We start from the raw sequence: 23690 nt of genomic DNA, 5'->3' as shown, positions 1-23690 counted from the left end.
TGCTAGATGTGGGAACCTCGAGTGCACGAAATGATTGGTTTGACAGGGAATGCCAACAAGCGATAGAAAAGAAAAAAGAGCTTAGAAAAGAAGAGAGAATTTGGCCAAGTATCGACGAGCGTGGAATGAGTAGACCACGATCCTGAGGAGGAAAAAGCGCCAGAAGGCGGACAGAGATTGTGAAGAACTGGAACAACTATTCCAGGCTAATAACATGCGCAAAGTTTTACGAGAAGGTGAACCAAACTCGTAAGGGCTACACACCTAAACCTGACATGTGTAGGAACGAGAGAGGGGATCTAATAATCAGCGTGCCGGTTCCCGATTTCAAAGAGATCCGGCGAAAAATAGGTCAGTTGAAGAATAATAGAGCCGCCGGAAAGGACCGGCTACCGGTAGAACTCTACAAAAATGGCCAAGAACTGCTACCAACGGCACTTCGTTAAACAATTTCAAGGATTGGGGAGAAGGAATAGCTACCGGAGTAGTCTGTCCAAACTACAAAAAAGGTGCTGTAACTGTAACGCGGCATTACGTTGGTCAAGACGGCATACAAGGTGCTCTCCCAGATTTTGTTGCGTCGTCTATCCCTAATAGCAAGAGAATTCATAGATCAGTATCAGGCGGGTTTTATGGGGGCCCTTGCTACTACGGATCAAATTTTTACTCTACGACAAATCCTCCGGAAATGTCGAGGGTACAACGTCCCACGCTCGTGGATTTCAGAGCAGCATACGATACCGTTGAACGCGAACAGTTATGGCAGATAGTGCACGAGTACGATTTTCCGGACAAATTGACGCGGCTGATCAAAGTTACTCTGGAGCGAGTAATGTGCTATGTGCGCATTTCGGGGACACTCTCGAGTCCTTTCGAATCGCGCAAAGGTCTGTGGCAAGGGGATGGACTGTTCTGTATGTTATTCAATATCGCTATTGAAGGTGTGATCCAGCGACCGGGCATCGAGACGAGAGGAACGATCTTCAGCAAGAGTAGCCAACTCTTAAGTTTCGCAGACGACCTCGACATCATTACTAGAAACCTCATTACAAATCAATGCGTTGAAAACCAAATATATGCTAGGAAGAGGCTCCAGAGAAAGCAACATTTGCCTCCCACGGACACGTGACTATTGACGGCGATGAACTGCAAGTGGTTGATGAATTCGTATATTTGGGATCTACGAGTAAGGAGATCCAACAGCACATTCAAGTTGAAAATCGAGAACGAGATCGAGGGAAAACATCCCTCCTCAAGACGCTTCGATCAAGGAGCATACGCCACTGCGAAAAGCTGACGATTACAAGCGCTAATCAGACCGGTAGTCTTCTACGGACTTCAATTAGTAATTTTTCTTACGGAAGACATATACGTACACTTGCCGTATTTGAACGAAAGGTGTTGCGGACTATTTTTGGCGGAGTCCAAACGGAAATCGGAGGGTGGTGGCCCAGTCAGCATTTTCATATAAATAATCAGATGGCAAATAAGAGATACGTACTGATATGTATCCAACAAAATCGTATTCTACGCGCAAAAGCCGCTTATCCGTACCATTTTGGAGGCGATATACGCACTGAGGACTAAGTTTGAGCGATATACTTATATAGGTATTTCAATACGATAAGATCCGATTAAGCGCGACCAGCTCCATACAGCTTTACAGCTTTGTGCTGAAAATCGTATTTTTGTCAGCTACTAGCATTATAAACGATGGAATGTCAACTAGTGCGCGCTTTATTAGGCTTTATTTACGATTCCGAATTTGTTAAGAGATATTTACGATAATTTTCATACATATATACGAGTTGTTGCTGGCTGGGGGAGGCGTATGAATCACGCTACATGCACTGCTTGGAGAGATTCCCATCGTACACCTGACGAAAGTTGGGAGACTGCGGTGGGCCGGCCACGTCGCAAGGATGCCGGACGACTGTGCAGTGAAATCCTCTCTCCTCAGGAACCCCACCGGCACCAGGAATAGAGCGGCCCAATGTGCTTGATGACTCGATCAGGTTGAAGCTGACTTGCGTGTGTCGAGACGCGCAACGAATTGGGGACGTGTAGCCCAGGTGACGAGTACAATGGAGAGGAGGCGCATGCTCTCTGAGGCTACACTTCAGAAAAGAAAAAGTTCTAGGGAGACTAGAGCTGCGGATAAAAGAAGTCGTCGTTTAAAAAAACGCGAGTACTAGAAACACGTTCTCGTTGGTGCAGCGGACCGATTCGTCTCTAACGACACACGGAGTTTTTACAAAACGGTGGGGTACAGGAATTTTGCCTTGCATGAGATGTGCAATGATAATGCTGGCAACCTGATTAGTGACAAAACCGCGAAAGTAAGCAGGTGTAAGGACCATTTTCAGACGCAGAGAATGGAGAGATAAATATGAAAAAGAACATCGACTCGACTGTAAAAACTATCGAGGCATTACATTGCTCAATTCTGCCTATAAGGTGCTCTCTCGTATCCTGTTCTATAGATGGAGACCGTTTTAGCAGAGTCCTTTGACAGAGAGTAATGCTAAGCTGGTTTTCGTGAAGGTCACTCCACGACGGATCAGATATTTACCCTGCGTCAGTTACTAGATAGGTTCCGAGAGTACAAGTTGCAAACTCATCTGTTTTGAACTTTAAGGTAGCGGACGATTCAGTCAAACGAAATGAACTGTGACATATAATGCTGAAACATGGCGTTCCGACGAAACTAGTTAAGCTGATTCGTGCGACACTTGATGGATTGAAATCATGCGTTGAAGTCATGCGAAAAGCGGGTGGGACCTCAACAGCTTTCGTGAAGCTGAATGGACTGAAGCAAGAGGATGCATTCTCTAACCTGCTATTCAACATTGCCTTGGTATGAGCAATACGATGGGCGAACATGGAAAACAACAGGACCATCACAGCATCACGAGCTTTCACATGTTTCTTGGTATTGCGGATGACGTCATCGCAATCAACCGTAGAGCGGTGGAAGAGGCCTTTTACATGGTTGCTAGTACATGTTGAAGTACACTGTTGAAGTGCATGGTTACTGGCAGGGTACGTGGGTACCTTGGCACGCTCATGACACTTGATAACGATGTAAGCCGCGAAGGAGAACGAAGACGTGCAGCTGGAAATCGGACTTTCTACGGATTACGTAACCAGCTAAAGTCCCGTAATTTGCAAATTCGCACAAAACTGACGCGATACGCAATACTTATCCTCCCAGTGACCCAGCGCTAAAGAAAGCTAATCGACGAGTGTTTGGGGCTTTTGAGCGTAAAATTCTGTGGTCAATATTTGATAGCAAAATAGAAAATGGAGCGTGGCGTAGACGCATGCACCACGAGCTGTATCAAATATACAAATTTGCTGATATAGAGCATGTAGTATCAGTGGACTCTCGAAAAATTTAACTCTCAGAAAAGTTAATTGTACAAAAAAGTTAATTGTTCAGAAAAGTTAAGCGACTATCAGTTCTTAATGCTTTAAAAAGTTAATTTTTTCCTTTTGTGAGCTTTGGAATTCATTCGGTTTTGTCGTCTTTCCACGGTTTCATACTGAGTTACATCATAGCATATCAGGGATAAAATTAAAGTCTTGTACCAGATAGTTGCAACTAGATTGATACGGGCAGATACCTTAGGGTTCTTTATAACATGCTGAAAAAGCGAATAAAACAATCATGTAGCAAAAAATTAAAATTGAACTGGTAAAACTGAAACAAAAAAAATTAAAAAAAAACTCACCTAAAGTAAAACACACATAAAACCCAAATGGAGCAAAATTTGAACCAAATATGACATAATTAAGTGCCCGATAATCGCAAACTACAAAAATGCGCTCAAACAATCAAGGAATACGCTAGAAAAAGACGCGGATGAAGCCTACAAAATACGTATCTGGAAGCAAAATACGTATCTGTCAAAATCATACGTAAAGTACAAAGAAAAATTTCATCTTTAATACCAACAAGACAAAGCTAGTTTTTAAATACTTTAGCTCAAAATCAGTCAATTTCAAATTCAATAAAGTGTGATTGTTTCCAGCACTGCTCTCGAGCCGCTCACGAACCGAACAAAGGTATCAAGGCCCAGACACAATGCATGCGGATTTTACTACGTTGCGGATATTTGACAGAAAACCCATGGAAAAACTGCCAGATTGCCGCAACGTAGTAAAATCCGTGCGCGTTGTCACTGAACTGCCCACAGAGTCGTCTTATTGACGTATTCGCCAACTAAAACATTTATTTCTATTAAAATTGGCTGATCTGGTTTTTGTTTAAAAATCTGAAAATAAAACTTACCTAACAATAAATTTGGAAAAAAAAACTCTGAAATGGCCGAAAGGATCAAAGGTTCAGCCAAGGGTTACGCGATCCTCTTTCAGTCTTTCACTTGCTATAAAAGGAGTCCCATAAAAGCACCATGTTTCCTGAATGCACATTGTAAAACACTCATACGAGTGTGGGAAACAATAGCACCAACTGATTCAGTGTCTCTCGAAATACCGTCCATTTTAACCGTACTTTGGCGTCAAAAACTGTTTTATTTTTACGGACTCGTTGAAATATGTTGAAATACCTAGCGTACATCGCTACCGTTTTGGTGTTGCTACAATTTGCTAGTGCTAGTGGTATGCAGACTATTGCCGTTAAATATGATTGCCAATTTTAACATTCGGATAACTCGTTTTCTACAGACATCATCGATCTTGAATGCGAAAATGATACCGATTGTGACACTTTCCGACATGGTAATGCTAATTCCACGTGCGTAGAAGGGCAGTGCCAGTGCCAGGATGCGACCACCGGTAAACGGAGCGAGTGTAAACCAAGGGTAAGATTACAACTCTCTTGTAGTACGCACGATTTTCTGCTAACTCATTCAGCGTGTATTTCACGAGCAGGTAAGCAAAGCATCCAACCTGATCGGCGGGCATTGTCCCTGCATTGCGGAAAATTCGTTTTGTCACGAAAAGTCGCAACTGTGCGTCTGCAAGGATGGTTTCGTGCCGGACCGAGAGAGCAAGAAGTGTATACCAGGTACGTCCGCCTAAAATAAAAAACACAGTTTAGTGTGAGGTTAGGTTTAAACGGATTTTTTTCTTCACATTTCCACGACAGAGGGTGTTCCGTTGGGAAAACCTTGCGAGATAGATGAACAGTGTCTTCAGTATGATGATTTTTCGCGATGCGACGAGCATACCCACAACTGCACCTGCTTGAATCATTTCATCGACTACGACGATAAATGTCACTCTATTATCGGTAGGTTTATCAGCTAGCAAATTGATGCAATATTTTAACGATTATGATTTTCATCCACAGATGCAGGAAATTATTCTTGCATAAAACATATCGACTGCTTTAAATATATAGAATGGTCCATGTGTTTCGAAAAACGATGCATCTGTGAAACTGGCTTTGTGGCCGATTCCGGAAACACAACCTGCCTAGGGATTGTCAGATACGGTGAACCGTGCCTCGAGTCGAACCAATGCATCGGTCAGCTCGGCGTAGGTTCACTGTGTAGCGGCGGCAAGTGTGCCTGCAACGAACAGTACTATCCAGTTCCGCTTAAAATACACAACGAAACCATTAGGGTTTGCGCAAGAAAAATTAGTAAGTGCTAGAGAACCAAAGTTTTTTTTGCTGTATTGAAAAATTAACGTCCAATTTTAACAGCTCAGGGAACACGTTGTAATGACAACATAGACTGCTACCAGCATCATCGCGAACCACACGATCAAACGATGGAGTGTTTCATGGGTGGATGCGTTTGCACTCCTGGCAACTACGAAAAGAATGGCATATGTGTCAGTTACAGTGAGTGCATAATGGATAGTTAAGTCTTTAGTTAGTTCTGAACGTCCTTTTTTTGTTTTTGCTTCGCAGGTGCGGCATCAAACTTCCTCTTTTCGCCAGCATTGACCGCCCTTGTGCTATCAGTAGCTTTCTACGCTCATCACTTGTGGATTTAAATTATTGTGTTATTTCCACCTACACGTGGTTGCTAGTTTGTTATATAATTAATGTCGAATATAGTTGAATATAGTTACCATATACTTGCAATTGATCCACGTGTTTTACTTCCAAATACGCAAACTCGGTCTTTGATCGCACATGTTGGCTGAACGCCACAGGTTTTTTTCTGAGCCATGCAACAGGTGACAGAGGTTTGTTGACAAACTTGTTGCTTCGATTTGTTTGCAAACAAATATTCCAAACATTGTCGCCGGCCACGTGGCGTTAGTGGGTTGCTAAAGGCGACGGTTGCTAAGGAAACCAAACATGCACAACAAACATTTTTTCAGTTCTTACCTGACAGTTTTCACTAGTTTTCCCCAAAACGCCGGAATATGTCTTTAATATGAAAGAAAAAGTGTAAAATGACCGATCGTTACAAATTTATTCACGACACGGCAGGTAAAATCTGAAACTACAATTATGCTGTTCAACTGTTGCACCTAACGTAACCTATTTTGAATCAGTTGAGTTCTTCGGTGCCAGGACTGTCGAGCATGCGGAGGTAATCCGGGACTTCCTGGAGAACGACGACGTTACCATACTGGCCGCCGTTTCACTAGACGGTGAAGTACTGTTTCAAAATGCGGTCCCCGTTGAAGAACAGTACTGTCTGCTGTTCTACAAAATTCCTAACTTGGACTACCATAGTCCCAACTCGGCACCAAAAATCGGAATGCTAACCCTGGAGGGGGGCCTCGCCAAATCGATCTACAACTCTCTGCAGCGTGTTTTCTCGCCTTACATTTTGAAAAAGTGCGAATACTCAACCGAAGTGAAGACTATCCTGCAGAATCTACACTCCAATCTAGGTTTATCGTTGGGATTAACGGAATCCGGCATCCTATCGATTCAAGACGAAATCAATTTCTGGGCACAGAAAACGAGAACTCTGCCAACCAAAGCTGACCGGGAAGCGGCCAAATCATTCGCTGCCATATTGGCAAAGATTAACGATCAACTAAAGTAAGTTTTCTGAAGTTCAAATGCGGAATATAAGAGTTGAGCTAAACTTTTCAGGGACAGCCAACCCGCGAACCTCAATCAGCTGGATGATTTCATCGGTGTGTGCCAGACTCATTTGGATGACATGTGGCATTTACCTCATCACTATCCGCAAAATCGGATGTGCAGCATTTTCGATTTGATCTGTAAGCTAAGGTTCATATGAAGTGGATCTTCAGAACTTACACTAATTCCCTTTTAGCCACCCATGTTGTAACAACGTGCACCGAATATCTCACCGAGCAGGACATCTGGGACGCCGGCTCTATCTATCTGGACGAGGCAATCAATCACGTCAAAGAAACCCTGGAGTCCTGGTATCAAACGTACGATAGTTTAACGCGACTCTTCTGGCCCAACTACGACCAACATGCGTGGATCGGAGAACCGTACAACTCTAAGCAGTTGAACAAATTTCGTAACCGCTATTCAGAGGTACACTTCCAGCAAAAACAATGAGTACACTACACTTTCCCAATGACACAACCTTTATTTTTTGTAGGTTCTTGCAATCAAAAACTGCAAAGACCTGCTCTACGCACTGTTTTTCGACAACGATGAGTACTCTCTTCATATCAACGAAATTATTGGGCCATTCAGAGGTAATTGGATCGATGTGGTAGTAACTTTCAAAAAAAAAAATGCACAGCTAATCTTCTTCCACAGACATCAACATCTACGATCTCACACCGCTGGGCAACAAACGCTGGGAGGTAGCGAAGTCCCGCATGGAAACGAGTCTCGCTAAAGTGGACGAAAATGTCGTTTTCATTTTGAAACGACACATTCACGACAGTATCGACAATTCGCGTCAGATGATCCACGTGTTCAATCGTTACAAGGAAATTTTTAACCGACCATCTATCCTAAAAGCACTAACGGTAGAACGTGAACAACTGTACCAAAACGTGCCGACGATCATCCGTGAGCTTAGAGAAATGCTCACAACTGCCACCCATACGGATGGTGATGTTACGCCCATCGTTTCCGAGACCCGCTGGTACCAAGCGGTGGAAGCACAAATATCGCAGCTGGAAGCAGTGGCGCAAACTGTTCTCGTTGATCGAGACGATTTCGATGAAGTCATAAAGAAAATTTCCACCTTCAAGGAAGAAGTTCAAGCGATGATTCGTGCCAATTTTGAAACGTGGACCGAGAACTCGCTGGGAGCTATTCGGGACGGCGAATTGAGGTAGGTGCGATCCAAGTGGAAAAATTAACCGACTCCTAAACTCGTATTTTTACAGTTTGCGGGAAAATCAACCGGTAGTGATCTTTGATAAAACCGAACGCCAGCTGATGAAGGTGACATTCGGGCCAAAAATCGTCACCTTCTACGACGAAGCTAGACATTTGCACAATCTAGGACTGAAACTCGATCCGGAGATTCAAAAGAGCATAACACATTCGATGAAATTCATCTCCTATGCTCGAAGATTACAGCAGATTGCACTTTTTCACAACACAATCGGCGATCGGATGATCCCCTGTCAAAGACCAATCATGCTGAAAAATGCCATGGAATTTTCTAAACTAGTTAAAAGCGAATTGGTGTCGTGGAACGACGAAGACTCCGTTGAACGATACATCAACAGCCTACAGGAAGCTGTCAAACGGTTGTCAAAAGACAACAACCAGCTGACTGCCTATCACGAGCAAGCCAAGAAATCAATTCTCAAACTGATGAACACCGATTTGATTCGTCAGAGTAACATTTGGAAGGACGAAATGCGCATGCTGCGCGAAATCATATTCAACCTCGAGAAGCAAGGATACACCAACCTGAATCCATTCAAACTACACTGGGATCACCAGCTGTATAAAGTTCTCGAACATCAGTACGTCGCAGGATTGATCAACGTCCACCAGAAGCTGCCGGACATTCACTTGGATCTGGTATTTCGCCAACATCAGATCCAATTTCGTCCCTCCCTGGAGGAGATCAAATCCAAATACTACTCACAGCTGCGTCGTTTTGTTGAGAAGCCGCTAGGCTTCAAAGGCCTTTCCGAGCAAAGCTCGATCATTTTCAAAGCTATGATTGAACGCAATGCTACCAGCTTTTCCGTTCTATACGAAAAGGCCGAAATCGTTTTTCGAGAACTGGCTGAGTTTCGAGACAGTTGGTTACCGTGGGTTTCACTCGGGATGGTGGATTTGGAACAGCTCTGCACGGTTCACTGTACTGCTTGGCAACATTGGGACAACAATTTCCGGGCGTGTAAAAAATTTAGTCAGCAGATAGCTCGAATACAACAATCCGAAAAAGAGATTGATTGCTTGATTATAAACTATGCCCCGCTTTGCTCCGACTTGGATGCCATCAGTAGACGCTACTGGGATGCACTAGCGAGCACTTTACGGACCTCCATCTTGGATAATATCTCCACCCTGCAAGAGTATCTGACCTACTCGTTCCAGGTACTGCAAAATATTCCACAAGATGAATGGGGAATTTCCGAGTCCAGCGCAAAGTACGAGAAGATTGTTAGCGATTTGCCCAAGATGACCGATCTGATGAAGTCACTGCAAGGCAAGGACAACTGTCTAGCCGGGTGGTGCAAGGAAAGGCTTTCGGCCCTCAACGGAGTACTGTTGCAGTGGAACCAGCTGCAACCGCTGATCGAAAACCATCAGACGCTGCTGCAGGGTAGGCTGGACATCATCAAGGAAAACATACTGCGGCAAATTAACGAGCTGAACGACGAAGCGGAGAAGTTCTCCATACGCTGGGAGTCGACGATACGGGATTTGGAGGTAAGGTAGTGATGATCCTAGAATCTAATTTTTTTTTTATTTCTGGGAAAATATAAAATAGCAGCCAGTGAGAGAACCGAAGCCATACCATACCATACCATACTATACCATACCATACCATACCATACCATACCATACCATACCATACCATACCATACCATACCATACCATACCATACCATACCATACCATACCATACCATACCATACCATACCATACCATACCATACCATACCATACCATACCATACCATACCATACCATAGCATAGCATAGCATAGCATACCATACCATACCATACCATACCATACCATAGCAGTCTAGATAGCTTCTTGAGTTTTGTGGCTCCAAGCATCTGTTCGACAGGGCAATGCTCAAGTCGTACAGCTCCCTTATCAAGCAACTCTCTAACATCCGCCTCCTTCGCATCAATATATTTAGAACTGATTCGATCCGACGTCCAATTGGACGAACTTCATTGTGTATGTCAAACCGTTCAGAGTTCCGCTCATGTCACAAAACAACCTCTTGGCTGGCCTCGACGAGTGCTAAGTACTTGGATTCCATCGAACTGAGCGTGACACAGTGCATAGAGAAAGACCATAGCAGTTGTAGATCGGCGAGTGTTACTATTGCCAGACCAATCGGTATCCGAGATTTCGAGAAGTACTTGAGTATCGTTCTTGTACAGTAGCTTAACCCCTTTCGTTGATTAGTGCTAATGGCTGTAGGCCTAGAAACAAGCTTGGCTCTCGTAAAACGGCAATGTCGAACTTCATACTCAATACTTTGAATATCGGTATGTGTCTAATGGTTCGTTTCGCTCTACGTACATCCCAATCTCAGCTGGACGCTATGTAGATGCTGATTCCAGCATTTGGTTGATTGTTTAAGGCCATAGATGATACGACAAAACCTATAGGGACAAGCCATTCTTTACGCTTCTCAATGAAACCGAGCGATTGTTTCACATTCAGTTCCTTATCCAAGTTCCCGTAAAGGTAATTGGTCGAAGAATCAGATTATGCTGAAATGCTATCGCTTTCAAAGGTCGGTGGATGAATGGCGGTGGCTAAACTCTTCACGAAGTCGAAGTCCCTCCCGTATTTCTGCGTGTAGACCTAACTTCTAGGCGAGCTTTATGCTTTATGTTTTATGATTTTGTTAGCCACACCTCTTTTGATTTTATTAGTCCATCTATAGCCGACCGCCTTGCGACCGGGTGGAGGTTCCGTGAGCCATTTCGATCATGAAACTACAGCTTCTCTCTCATCACAGCTCGCCCGCCCGTCCGCTTTGTCCGAAGCAGACAACGCCACTTCCAATCATTGTAGCTCATCATCTATAACCTGGAAATTTTTCTTCTTATGCACCGCACTTATAGATTTGATGCTGTACCATTTCCGTACTGTAGTGTCATCATTTCAACCCACATCGAAGTGTTTGCTACTGGTATTTGCTACTCCGGAAAATTGCTCCTCATGCACAGAGAAAGACAATAGCGGTTGTAGACCGGTGAGTGTTACTATTGCCAGCCCGACATCCGAGAATCCGAGAAGTCCTTAAGTATCGTGCTTGTACAGCAGAGGTTAATCGTTGACTTGAGCTAACGACGTACTCTTTACCGACCGCGGATAGAAGCACTCACGGCGATGTCCGGCCGAGAAGCAACACCGACATAAAGCACGGCGTCTTCGTGGCTTCGGTAGGCAGTGTTGTGCAGAGGAATGATAAGCTGGTGTCAATCGACAGTGGTATCCGTTGGGCGCTTGACAATCGAAGCGTCTTGTTGCCCGAATCTTGCGGCAAATTTGTAAATTTAACTCTCGAAGCAAATACTGTATTTCCTTTCCAGTCACTGCAGCAGCAGATCAAGAAAGAAGCCTTTCTCTCGTAAATCGGTAATGTCGAACTTTACACTTAAACTTTGATGGCTTGGTCGATCTCCGGCGAATCTTGGCAGGCGAATATACTACTCGCCATCGACACAAACGAGCAGATCCTCAGTCCACCGACGATCTTGGTATTCAGACATTGCTCAGCAAGACGCTTTGTAGATGCTAGTTCCAGCACCTGGATGATTGTTTAAGGCCTTAGTACTATGGTAAAGCCTAACTACCATCTGTTCTTTACCTTTCTAGATGAAGCCAGGTAGTTGATTCATATAGAATTCTTCAGTCAAATTCCTGTAAAGCTAGGCGGACTTGATATCTAGCAGTAAAAAACAGGTTACGTTGAGAAGCCACCGCCAAACAGTTCGGTGGATGGTTTGGATGATTACGAAGGCAAAGATCTTCTCGGAGTCCTCTCCGTATTTCTGCGTATAGCAGAACTGTTAAACGAATTGCTGCCGACGAATTGCTCCACAGCTTCTTCTTCTTATTCGTCGATTACCGGCTCATTGACGGCGTCTTCGACGAAGAAATATCGTTTTCTACTGCAGGAGTCAGGCTAATACCAGATTGTAGTAGCTCTTTGTAAGTACCACTAGCAAACTCACAGAAGTTAGCGTCTCTGCTATAATAGTAATACCATGAACCATGGGTCCAACAAACGATAGGCCTTCCTTCCGTCGACGAAACCGATGAACACCATCTTTCTTGCCTTCGGCCAGTTTTCGTGTTCTTTCGTCCGGTACGTTTTAGTTGCAAACAATCGCTGGAAGGAATAGTTTGGGGTTTTCCCCCAACAGCGTTTACACGGAGTACCTTCGACCAGTTTTGCAGGAAATTAACAGTCGACACTGCTTCGCCACAGTATTGTTTACCAAAACCAGCTTCCATCAGACGACGTCGCCTAATCTCTTGCAAACTGCGATTCCTCCGCTCAGCTGTCCCGTTCTGTTGGCTGTTGGCCGTTCAGCTGCACCGTAGGCTATCTGCTCCAACCGGATTCTGTTCACCGCCAAGAATCTCTTTAACTCATTGCCAAAGTACTCTCCGTCTCCACCCGAGCGGATCTCGTTCGGCAACCGTTCACACTGGGTCTGCAATGTCTTCGAATACTCGTTTAGTTCCGAGATCCTCTCGGACGATCTTCTCCGCAGCTTGCTTGTCGCGATAGCCAAGATAACGATGCCACACGCAAATACAATTTCAGTTCCAGCGAGGGTTCCTAGGTATCTACAGTGCAAAGACCCATGGCTTTCGGAAATTCACCACAAAGAGTTTGCGCGATACCAAAAGCCGTTTCCAGGATCCCTAGGCGTTTTCGTTAAACCTCCAGTCTGAGTCTACCTTTAACAAAAAAATGCGGTTTGTGGGGAGAATACGTGATGAATTTCTAGAAGTGGTATATTATTGTGATCCATAGCAACCAGCATTGCTTCTTCCCATAGAAGTAAGCTGGAAACCAACTTCTTTGAACAGTCCGAGGTTCATGATCTGTATAAGAGACGGATAACCAAATTTATACAAGCCGTTGAAGAATTTGGTTAGACTTGCTCTTCGCCTTGCTGTTCTATAGTATATAGTAATTCTATAGAAGAACATCTTGTACCGAATCTATCCGAGCTGTTCACAGTTCAGTACTATGATCGCCCAGTAAAGAATATTCCAAGTTTGCCCTACGACTTCCCTGAATAATACGGCAGTAGAGTAAATTCATCCATCGCTAATAAACTTTTTCATTCGTCTTATTTAACCAACTTTATTAAGCTTTTACTCAACCATGTCTACTTGCTGTCGTAGACCTAGATTCTCATCGTTTTTTTTTTTTTTTTTGAGAATCACTTTCCGTTCCTGCTGGATTGCGCCGAACCGCGTAGATGTTAGATTGACCCTGAGCCAAATTACTTTGCAAAAGATCTAAAACAACAGCTTCCTTATGATTTCCTGGAAAGGTTCATTGCCTATAACATGCAATCACCGTATGACACGTTACCTTAAGGTTTCATCTCATTCAGTTCTTAGGTAATAGCCATGGACAACAGCTAGTACAACCTAACATTGGAAGGGATTTCCAAACCTCTGCTCTGTAACCTTATTATTCGACAGATAAAACGGAAGACCCGTTTTTGTCTCGAAATTCTGCCAACAAATTATTTTGTTTTTCAGACTAATGACAATGCCGACATGAGCCTGTTCCGCGAGCGGCAATCCCAATGGAAGGGGATAATTAGCAAACGAGAAACGTTATTGTAAGCCAAAATTTCTTTCAGATATAAACAATGTTTTTACGAGTCACCAATATATTTCTAGAAAACAAACGGAAAAGTTCAACATTAAAGTCCCAGAAGAATTCGACGCAATATTTACCAAACTGGAGACGGACATTTCGGAGCAAGGCAAAAACTGGGAGCTCTTCAATGACTTCCTCACGGACTACGAAACCGTTGCGACCGAAGAATGGACCATTTATCGTCGTAGACCACACATATTAACCGATTTTCTCACCAAATGGGAAAAATCCCTAAGTCCAGTCCCAGCCAGTGTCGCCAGCTCACGTATTTCCTCGATCCTCGAACGCTACAAATCATCCCTACCGGTACTGAACGCCCTACAATCGGATGCCCTGATCGAAAAGCATTGGGCCAAACTTTGCCAGATGCTGAAAATCGATTCGAAGTCTCAGCACGATCTTTGCTTGGGGGATGTCCTGGCAGTTTCCGACCATCTGCAGCAGCAAGCTGCCGAAGTGCAGTCCATCGTACGACAGGCTGCCTCCGAGCATGTAATTCGGCAAGCTATCGTAGAGTTGGAACAGTGGGCTGCCACAGCAATGCTGAAGCTGATTCAGCATACGGATTCCAAGGGTGCAACCGTCTCGCTGATCAAGGATTTTACTGAAACCCTGAACAAGATCGGCGATAATCAGTTCCTACTGCAGTCGGCAAAAAATTCCACATCCTTTGAATCATTTTCGGACCAGGCGGATGTGTGGGAAGAAAAGCTGAACAACCTAGACTATATAATTTCTCACTTAAATCAGGTTCAGAAGAAGTGGATCTACCTGGAGCCAGTGTTTGGGGTTGGAACTTTGAAACGGGAGGAAGCTGTGTTCAAAAGTATTGACAAAAACTTTCGATACATCATGAAGGAAATTGCCGACGATCCTAAGGTGGTTTCGGTGAACAAAATCAACAATGTGCTGTCGATCATCGAAACACTACAGAATCAAATTTCGCGCTGTCAGAATGCTCTGAGCTCGTTCATTACGACCAAGCGGAATGCGTTTTCAAGATTCTATTTTCTTTCCGATGACGATCTGCTGGAGATGTTGGGTCAATCGACAAAGGAAGCGATCATTCAAAAGCACATTCGCAAACTATTTCCCGGTATCTATCGATTGGTTATTGACGATAGTGGATCGAAGATCACTGCATTCTGCAGCGAGGAAGGTGATCAGCTGCAACTGATGAACTCCATCTCGATATCACCGGTGATTGAAGATTGGTTGAACGTTCTGGTGACAGAGATTAAGAACGCTCTACAGTTACTGATCAAGAAGTGCCTTGAAAAGGATTTTTTCGAGGAAGGTGTGATTCGTGAGTTTCCGATGCAAGTGATATGTTTGGTGAACTCCATCAATTTCACTCGACGAACAGAAAAAGCCATTTCCGGAATGCAGTTGGCAGATTTAAAACGTCAAATTCAAAGTGACATTAACCGGTACTCGGTGCTACTGCACAAGAGTACCGATCAGCTTACGAAGATTAAACTTCGGGCCCTGCTGATTGATTTGGTCTATCAAACTACCACCATAGATTACCTAAGCAACCACAACGTAACAAATCTGCAGGACTGGTACTGGCTGCAGCAGTTGAAGTTCTACGTCGATCGCAACGGGATCGTTCAGGTCAAAATGGTCTACGCAGAGTTCGAGTATTCCTACGAATTTCTCGGCAACTACAGTAAACTAGTGTACACTTCGCTAGCCCACAACTGTTATCTAATTTTGACTCAAGCCATGCAACTCGGTCTTGGAGGAAACCCCTTCGGACCAGCTGGAACGGGGAAAACAGAATGTGTGAAGTCACTTGGCGCAATGCTTGGTCGGCTGGTTTTGGTGTTCAACTGCGACGAAAACATTGACACCACCGCTATGGCGTTGATCCTATCCGGATTGGCCCGCTGTGGAGCTTGGGGTTGTTTTGATGAGTTCAATCGACTGCAGGAGGCAACACTGTCAGCTATTTCCATGTTGATTCAACCGTTACAAGTAGCGCTGAAGGATAAACAAAGCGAGGTTTTGCTGAACAATGAAACCGTTCCGTTGAACAAACACTGCTGCGTATTCGTGACGTTGAATCCTGCCGGTGAAGAGTACGGAGGTCGGCAGCAGCTTCCGCTGAATTTGCAGGCACTGTTCCGGCCAATTGCTATGCAAGCCCCACGTCCTCAGCAAATCGCCCGAGTTACCCTGTTCGTAGAGGGTTTCAAGCATGCCGATCGGCTTGGGGGTCAGATTGTGGAGCTTTTTGAACTGTCGAAGAAGATGCTATCTAAGCAGCGGCACTATGATTGGGGTTTGCGAGAACTGAAATCTATACTGTCAGCCTGCGGCTGCGCTTTGACGAATGCTCAGGATGAGCTGACGTACGAAGAAGAAGCAGGATTGGCTGTTAACGTAATTCGATCGAACACGATGTCACGATTAACGCTGTTCGATTATAAGAGGTTCGACGTTCTACTGTCGAACGTGTTTCCGAACATTGGAGTCGTTAGTAATTCGGACGACGATCTGCGATCTAAGATCGTGGAAGCATTCACAGCTCTTGGATTCCAACAGAACAACCGACAGATCGATAAGTGCCTAGAACTGGCGGCTCAACTTCAAAAGCGAATGGGAGTTGTTGTGATAGGACCTCCTCGATCCGGTAAATCTACCATCATATCCGTGCTGAAGGAAGCCCTAATGTCCCGTGGTAGCACGATTCGGGCACATATCATTTCTCCAAAATCCATGAATCGAGTGCAGTTGTTAGGTAAACTGGATCCCGACACGCGGCAGTGGAACGATGGAGTCCTCACGTCAACAGCCGTTGCCGTCAATGCTGAACCACGAAACGTCACTTCATGGATTATCTGCGACGGAGACATTGATCCCGAATGGATCGAGGCGCTTAACTCCGTGTTGGATGATAACCGATTGCTAACTCTACCCTCCGGCTGGCGAATACAGTTTGGCAGTAATGTCAACTTCATCTTCGAAACACACGATCTTTCAAGAGCTTCTCCCGCGACAATCTCCCGCATGGGAATAATAAATTTGAATGCAGAGGATCTTCCCTACCAGCTGGTAGTGAACGCGTGGCTTGCAAAGCAAGCAGATCGTGATATACTGAAGTCTTTCTTGGATCAGTATTACTACAGAGCCATCGACTGGATCGAGGAACAAAAACGACGCCCGTTTGGATTCTCTTTAGTGAGTTTGGCTGAAGCGGGTCTAACGACCCTAGAAAGTGTTCATTCTACGGAACAATTCTGTATTGATCTGCTGGGTGGTCTTAATGGGGTACTGACTTCAGAAGGTAAAAATAAGTTGTCAAATCAACTGTTTTCTTGGGCCGATATAACCGTAACCGATAGCTCGGTGGCAGAGTTCCATTATTATAACAGTTTCCGAAATATGGTCGATCTCTACAGCACAGATGAGATTACTGGAGCGTTCGTCAGCGAGAGCATCTACACGAATGTTCTGGTGAAGACTCCGTTAGTGAAACAGAACGGAGAACTGTTGAAGCACATAATCTGCTCCAAGAGTCGTCACGTAGCCCTCCTAGCGGGACCAAGTGGAAACGGAAAAAGCCTTCTGCTGCAAACCATCGTTAGCGAGTTCAACGGCTACCAACTAGTGACTATAAGCTGTAGTTCACAACTCACAACTGGCAGTATTCTAAACACGCTGAAGCAGAATTCAATTGTTCTGACAACCGTTAAGGGCAAAGAATACCGTCCGAAATTTTCTAAAATCATTCTGTACTTCAAAAACATCGATCTCTGCTCCGTGGATCGCTGGGGAACGTGCGAAGTCATCGAACTCCTGCTGCAGCTCGTTAACCGAAGCGGATTCTACTCGGAAACTCTCGAGTGGATAAGCGTGGCCGGAGTTATCGTTTGCGCTTCGGTATCGGACATTCGAAAAACCCACCTCTCACCCCGATTTCTATCAATCTGTGCACTGGTTCAATTCGGCTATCCGAACCAATCGGACCTGGAGAGTATCGTTAAGAGCATGATTCTTCCCGTCTACAATCAGCTGGGAAAGAATAGCGTCAAAATCCGGTTGAACGACTTGGTACGTGCCGTCATGAATGTGTACTTCGAAACACAGGCACGGTTCAATCGGGGGGAAATTCTACACTATAGATTTACACCGAAGATGATCGAACGATGGATCAGTGGGATCCTTTATTACCCGGTGGACAGTTTCGGTCAGGCACTGCGGTACGAGTGCAATCGAATTTTCCGCGATCGACTTGTAAGCGAGGAACATCGGCAAGCGTTCGACGAGATTGTACGCGACAATCTGCGCAGTGTGCTTCCGGAACAGGAGCAACGGTCGGTGTTTGGTCCCAAGGAAGGTCATAAGAATGCCGACATGGAGCTTCTGGATGGTGACGGTTGGACGGAGACGGTTAAGCAAACCATTTCGATGTGTAGTAAGTGGTCCAATGCTCGCGGTAAAGCGTTAACTAATTTCAATTCAATTTTTCAGATGCTGAAGTGATTTCAATTGATATTCCCCTAACGGAGATATTCACTGATGTCGTAGCGGCCATCGTTCGAGTTTTGTCCAGACCGCAATCGAACCTGATTTTGTGTGGTAAGGCAGGTTCTTGCCGGCTGGAGGCCCTGTACACCGCTGCAACGATGCTGAACGTTAAGGTAGTTTTTCCCCAAACGTCCAAAGGTTATGCGCTGAATGAGTTCAATAACGACCTTAAAATAGCCATGCAAAACTGTGCCCTGGAAAATGAACCCATCGCTTTCTATATAGATCATTCGCTGATTGATTATATGGGGGACATTATAAAAACGTGCGAAGCCATATTGGAAGGTGCCGACCTTACGGATTTTTTCGGAGACGATTTGGAGAACTTGGCGAATCCTTTGAAAGTTCAAGCCGCCCTGGAGTCATTTCAAATGTCCCTGCCAGCGTACTTTTTGCATCGATTGAAGCAAAACTTTCACCTCATCATACTGCTGGAGCATTCCTCTCCGAAAATGCACGAGTTATTCGAAAACTACTCCGCTCTGTACCAGAAATCCGAGGTGATTTGGATTCTCGAAAACAAAATCACCCCCGTTTCAAGTCTCACCCGATATCTCAACGAAATCGGAGGTTCCGGGTCGCCGGATGTTAAGATCCCAGTTCCAGTGTTCTTCAAAGACTTACTGGATAGCGATATTAGCTCATGGTCACGATCACCGAAGCGTCGAATCCAGCTAATCCGAACCTATTGGCAGGTGTACCAGAACCAGAAAACCGAAAAAGAACTCTACCGGCAGCAAATCCAAAACGGCGTAGACAAACTATCGGAAACGCACAAAGTTGTCGAGAAGCTGAAGCTGGAAGCGCAGGAAAAGCAGAAAGCTCTCGCCGAAAAGCGTAAACTGGCTAACCAATCGCTGGAGATGATTTCGACGACGATGCGGGGCGCAAACGATCAGAAAACCGAACTGCTTGAGCTGCAGCGCAAAACGAAGGAGAGCAGCGTCAAACTGATGGAACGGAAAAAGGCAATCGAAGAGGAGCTCAGCCTTGTGGAGCCTGTTCTGCGCGAAGCAAGCGCTGCCGTGGGACAAATAAAGTCCGAAGCGCTGTCGGAGATTCGTTCGCTGAGAGCTCCTCCGGAGACGGTTCGCGATATTCTGGAAGGAGTTCTCCGACTAATGGGAATACGGGATACCTCTTGGAATAGTATGAAAACTTTCCTGGCAAAGCGTGGAGTTAAAGAAGATATTCGTTCGCTGGATCCGGTTAGAATTAGTCCGGAGAACTGTCAAGCAGTGGAAAAACTTCTACAGACGAAAGCGGACTCGTACGATCAGAAAAATGCGAAGAGAGCTTCCGCCGCGGCGGCTCCACTTGCGGCATGGGTTATCGCCAATGTCAAGTACTCTAGGGTTATCCAAAGCATCAAGCCGCTGGAGCGCGAGCAGAACGAACTTCGCGAAAATCTGGAAAGAGCAGAATCGGAGATGAAATCGCTATCGAGTGGATTGGATAACGTCAATGATACAGTGAAAGGGTTATCCGAACAGCTGAATGTCTACACCCAGGAAGCCGCAATGTTAGAAATTAAGCTGGACGATGCCAAACAGACTCTGCATGCTGCTGAAGTTTTGGTGCATAGTTTGAGCTCGGAGTACGTGAGCTGGAGCAAGGAACTGGAAGAACTCAATCAAACTGTTGCTTGCATTGACAAGCGAAGCTTTATGACAGCTTACTGCATAACCTATCTTTCGCATCTTTCACTGGAAACGAGAAGAAACGCGCTACAAAACGCATCAAAGCAAACCAACGAGCAACTGTTCGATATGGATGATCTGGTTTCCAACCAGGACAAAATTATCTGGGAAAGTATGGGTCTGGGAGCTGATCAACAGTACCGCGAAAATGCCATCATTTTGAACCAGTTTATGACGCTTCCGTTCGGCACTACACCGATTCCACTGCTAGTAGATCCCACCGAATTGGGCCAAAAATGGTTGGTGAATTATTTGAACTATTTGAATCGTACCTTCGAGATCACGAGCCAGTCCGCGGATCGGTTCGGTTACATACTAGAACTAGCGATAAGATTCGGAAAGATTCTCATTATTAGAAGTGTCAACGCCATTGAACCCCCATTGCTGTCGCTATTCTTTACCCGTATCCACGTGCGGTTCAACAAACGGATGGTTCAAATCAGCAATAAATTGATTGATCTTCACGACGACTTCAAACTAATCTTGATCACCCAAAACGAACGTCTTCAGCTGGGTCCCGAATTACAGGCATACTTCATGAATCTAATGTTTACTACAACTACAGCGGGATTAACCGACGTTCTAACTTTCAATTGGGTATTGGCTAAGAATCCGGAAATCGAAAAGAAACGTGTCGACCTGTTGGAACAGGAAGGACGTCTAGTAAAAGAGAAGCGTGGTCTGCAGGATAAACTTCTACAAGAACTTTCGGCCTCGAAGGGTGGCATCCTAAAGAATGAACCCTTGCTGAACACTCTGAATAGTATCAAAACCAGCGCAAGTTCCATCGAAAAATCTCTGGAAGAGTTCAGTTCCATCCGAGATCAGCTAATGGAGCACTACAGCCGTCGGAAGGAACTCTGCAGTTTGGCATCCAGATTCTACATGGGTATTCATCGCCTCTACGCCATCAACGTAGCAAAGTTCACATCCATATTTCTAGCCGTGATTGAAACCGAAGCACACTCAAACACAGCGGAGCTCTACAAAAATTTGGTTCGAAGAATTTTCGGCCTTCTGAGCCGTGGTATTCCAAAGGACGAACAGATGATCCTAGGTTTGAACATTTGCAAGCATGCCTTTCCCGATCTACTCCCGGAAAAGGAATGGGAATCGTTTGTTTTTAACTTTACAAACGCGGAACAAACCGGCGATCAACCGCTCCCAATCACTTGGATCAAATCGGAGCACCTCCCAAAAGTGCAGTCCCTCAAGCACCAGCACCCAGAGTTGTACTCCAAGCTAAACCTGGACAACGTCAGCATCTGGGTAAAGTACGTCGAATCCGATGAAGCCACCGTGCCGGTAAGCGTTTCCGACTTTCAATCAATTCTGGTGGCTCAAGTAATTCGCCCCGATCTGCTGATCCGCACCATAACCCGATCCGTTCAGAACATTCTCGGACTGAAGAGTCTCCACTCTGTGCGTCCCTCGGTGAAACTCCTTTCGGAGGAGAGCTTCGCCGAAGAGCCACTGCTTTTGATCACCGCTTCCGGTATCGACCCATCCGAGGAGATTCGCGAGTTTGCGAAGCAAACGATCGGTCTATCTAAATACGGAGAATTCGCCGTTAGCAAAGGTAACGAGGTGGAAGCTTTGAAACTGATCAAGGAAGCTGCTAATGCTGGCGGTTGGGTTTGCTTGAAAAACATTCACACCGTACCGCAGTGGATCCGTCATCTAGACGAAACACTCAAGTCGTTGAATTTCACCGACGGATTCAGACTTTGGCTGACGTCGGAAACGGACAAAAATCTGAACGACACCTTCGTTAAAAAATGCAACAAAGTCCTGTTTGAACCTCCGACGGGTTTGAAGTATAAAATGAAACTGTTGCTGGATCAACACAGCGGAGCTGTAACCAGAAAACGTGACTACCGGTCCATCAAAATGTACGTAGGGCTCTTTTTGCTGCATTCAATCCTACAGGAACGGCGTTCCTACATTCCCCAAGGTAAACTCCGAGGTGGGTCAGAGGTTAAAACTCTAACATTGGACTGTTCACTCTTGTAGGTTGGACTAAGTGGCACGACTTCAGCGATTCTGACCTGCGTACAGCCATGCAACTTATTCGGTATACCGAAGGATCGAATACGCTTAAAATACAGTGGCCTCTCATACAGGGCCTGTGCGAGAAGGTCGGTTATGGTGGACGCATCGACAACGAAAACGACTTTGAAAAACTAGAACATTTACTGCGGGAATTCTTCGATGAGAGAATCATGACCAGCCGTTGGCAGCCGATGTTCATGAATGTCAGCTTTCCCAATTCTAACCACTTGGAGGTGAGTCGACGTTTTAGAATGAGTTCATCTCACAACACAGATTCGTTTTCTAGGATTACGTGAAAGTTGTTGATCAGCTACCAGAAGCGGATACTCCCACACTGTATGGTATCCCAATATCAACCAACGCTTCGCGGGATGTTTTATTCTGCCGAAATACTTTAAAAGAACTCCGGCAAATGTACTTCAGCAGTAGCAATGCACAGAACTATGAAAAAAGGTTTAAACCGATTTTCAATCTTTGGAATAAACTAATGGTAACTCGTATCTTCACCCTACATAACAACATTACTAACCTCCTGGTTTTCAGAATGGTACCATCACCCAACGGCTTGATGGAATAATCGAACGTCAGAAGAACAACGACAGTCCGTGGATGATTTTCGCCCTATCGGAGTTGACCATCATCAGTAATCTATACGAAGCCATCAATGGAAGTCTCAGTACCATCAGAAATTCCCTGAAAGAAGTTGGAACCATCTCGGGAACGGAACGTTCCCTGCTAACGACCATCTGCGACAACCAAGTTCCGCTGCAGTGGAGACGCATTTGGAGTGGACCAAAAACCGTCATAGAATATCTGAAAGCCATCGGTTTTAAAACCAAACAAACCGAACTTTTCTACAACAATTTGATTGAGGAGAAACCAGTCGAAGAGATTAGTTTCAATTACCTATTCAACATAGAAGGATTCTTGACGACAATAAAAATGATAAAATCTCAGAAATTGAAGGTCTCTACAACGGAGTTGAAACTGTGTGCCTACTTCGACGGTCGTAAACGGGAGGATGCCGTTACGGTAGCTCCATTACTGGTAAGCTAAAAGTTTACTTACAGAAGATCTTTCTCCCAACACCAACCGTTTTTTTTTTTTTGTTCAAAGATTGACGGCGGTATCCTAACGAATGGAAAGATCATGATCCAGCAGGGAGCTCATCAACAATCCTCCGGTCCAGCGTACACGGGTACCTTCTGTTTGGACTTCACGCCGGCCGGTGGTAACGGCGAGAGGTCGGGTAGCGACAGCAAAACACGTGATGATAAATTTGCGATTCCACTGTACAGCCACATCTCGCGGGAAGCACTCATCTGTCAAATTGCGGTTGACGTTGGGCATGGGTTGAGCAAATCCCAACTGGTAGCGGCCGGAATCGCGTTTATTGTACCTGAAAGCTACTAAATTTGATCATCTTACAAACACTAAGAACACATTACAGT

At 45.0% G+C, this 23690-nt stretch overlaps 3 protein-coding genes across 3 annotated transcripts in view; all 3 read left to right on the top strand.

The window, feature by feature from the left end:
* The window catches only part of LOC128734919 (eIF-2-alpha kinase GCN2), a 181904-nt gene that overhangs the window by 146600 nt on the left and 11614 nt on the right, over window positions 1-23690 (top strand). The gene's annotated exons all lie outside the window — the stretch shown is intronic.
* Window positions 2872-5970, top strand: LOC128735183 (tenascin). Its single transcript, XM_053829677.1, has 7 exons — window positions 2872-2998; window positions 4690-4826; window positions 4897-5032; window positions 5114-5257; window positions 5318-5611; window positions 5675-5815; window positions 5885-5970. Exons 1-7 carry the CDS (start codon window positions 2872-2874, stop codon window positions 5968-5970), a joined length of 1065 nt encoding a protein of 354 aa, XP_053685652.1.
* Window positions 6379-23652, top strand: LOC128734918 (cytoplasmic dynein 2 heavy chain 1). The gene is made up of 14 exons (XM_053829318.1): window positions 6379-6415; window positions 6481-6979; window positions 7034-7164; window positions 7221-7453; window positions 7521-7620; window positions 7685-8210; window positions 8266-9775; window positions 13828-13910; window positions 13972-18374; window positions 18431-22141; window positions 22201-22472; window positions 22526-22729; window positions 22783-23286; window positions 23356-23652. The coding sequence occupies exons 1-14, from the start codon at window positions 6379-6381 to the stop codon at window positions 23650-23652; spliced, it is 12510 nt and encodes a 4169-aa protein (XP_053685293.1).

Source organism: Sabethes cyaneus, chromosome 2, assembly GCF_943734655.1.
Source record: "Sabethes cyaneus chromosome 2, idSabCyanKW18_F2, whole genome shotgun sequence".
Lineage (NCBI taxonomy): Eukaryota > Metazoa > Arthropoda > Insecta > Diptera > Culicidae > Sabethes > Sabethes cyaneus.
This window is presented reverse-complemented; position numbering and strand designations above follow the sequence as displayed.

What these genes read in the sequence shown, in the direction of transcription:
- LOC128735183 (XM_053829677.1), top strand. Translation starts at nt 2,872, where the DNA reads ATGGGCGAACATGGAAAACAACAGGACCATCACAGCATCACGAGCTTT. An exon ending in GGCCTTTTACATGGTTGCTA is followed by an intron (nt 2,999 to 4,689) that starts GTACATGTTGAA and finishes CGTTTTCTACAG; the next exon opens with ACATCATCGATCTTGAATGC. An exon ending in TAAATGTCACTCTATTATCG is followed by an intron (nt 5,258 to 5,317) that starts GTAGGTTTATCA and finishes TTTCATCCACAG; the next exon opens with ATGCAGGAAATTATTCTTGC.
- LOC128734918 (XM_053829318.1), top strand. Translation starts at nt 6,379, where the DNA reads ATGACCGATCGTTACAAATTTATTCACGACACGGCAG. An exon ending in AATTATTGGGCCATTCAGAG is followed by an intron (nt 7,621 to 7,684) that starts GTAATTGGATCG and finishes CTTCTTCCACAG; the next exon opens with ACATCAACATCTACGATCTC. An exon ending in CCAATTCTAACCACTTGGAG is followed by an intron (nt 22,473 to 22,525) that starts GTGAGTCGACGT and finishes TTCGTTTTCTAG; the next exon opens with GATTACGTGAAAGTTGTTGA.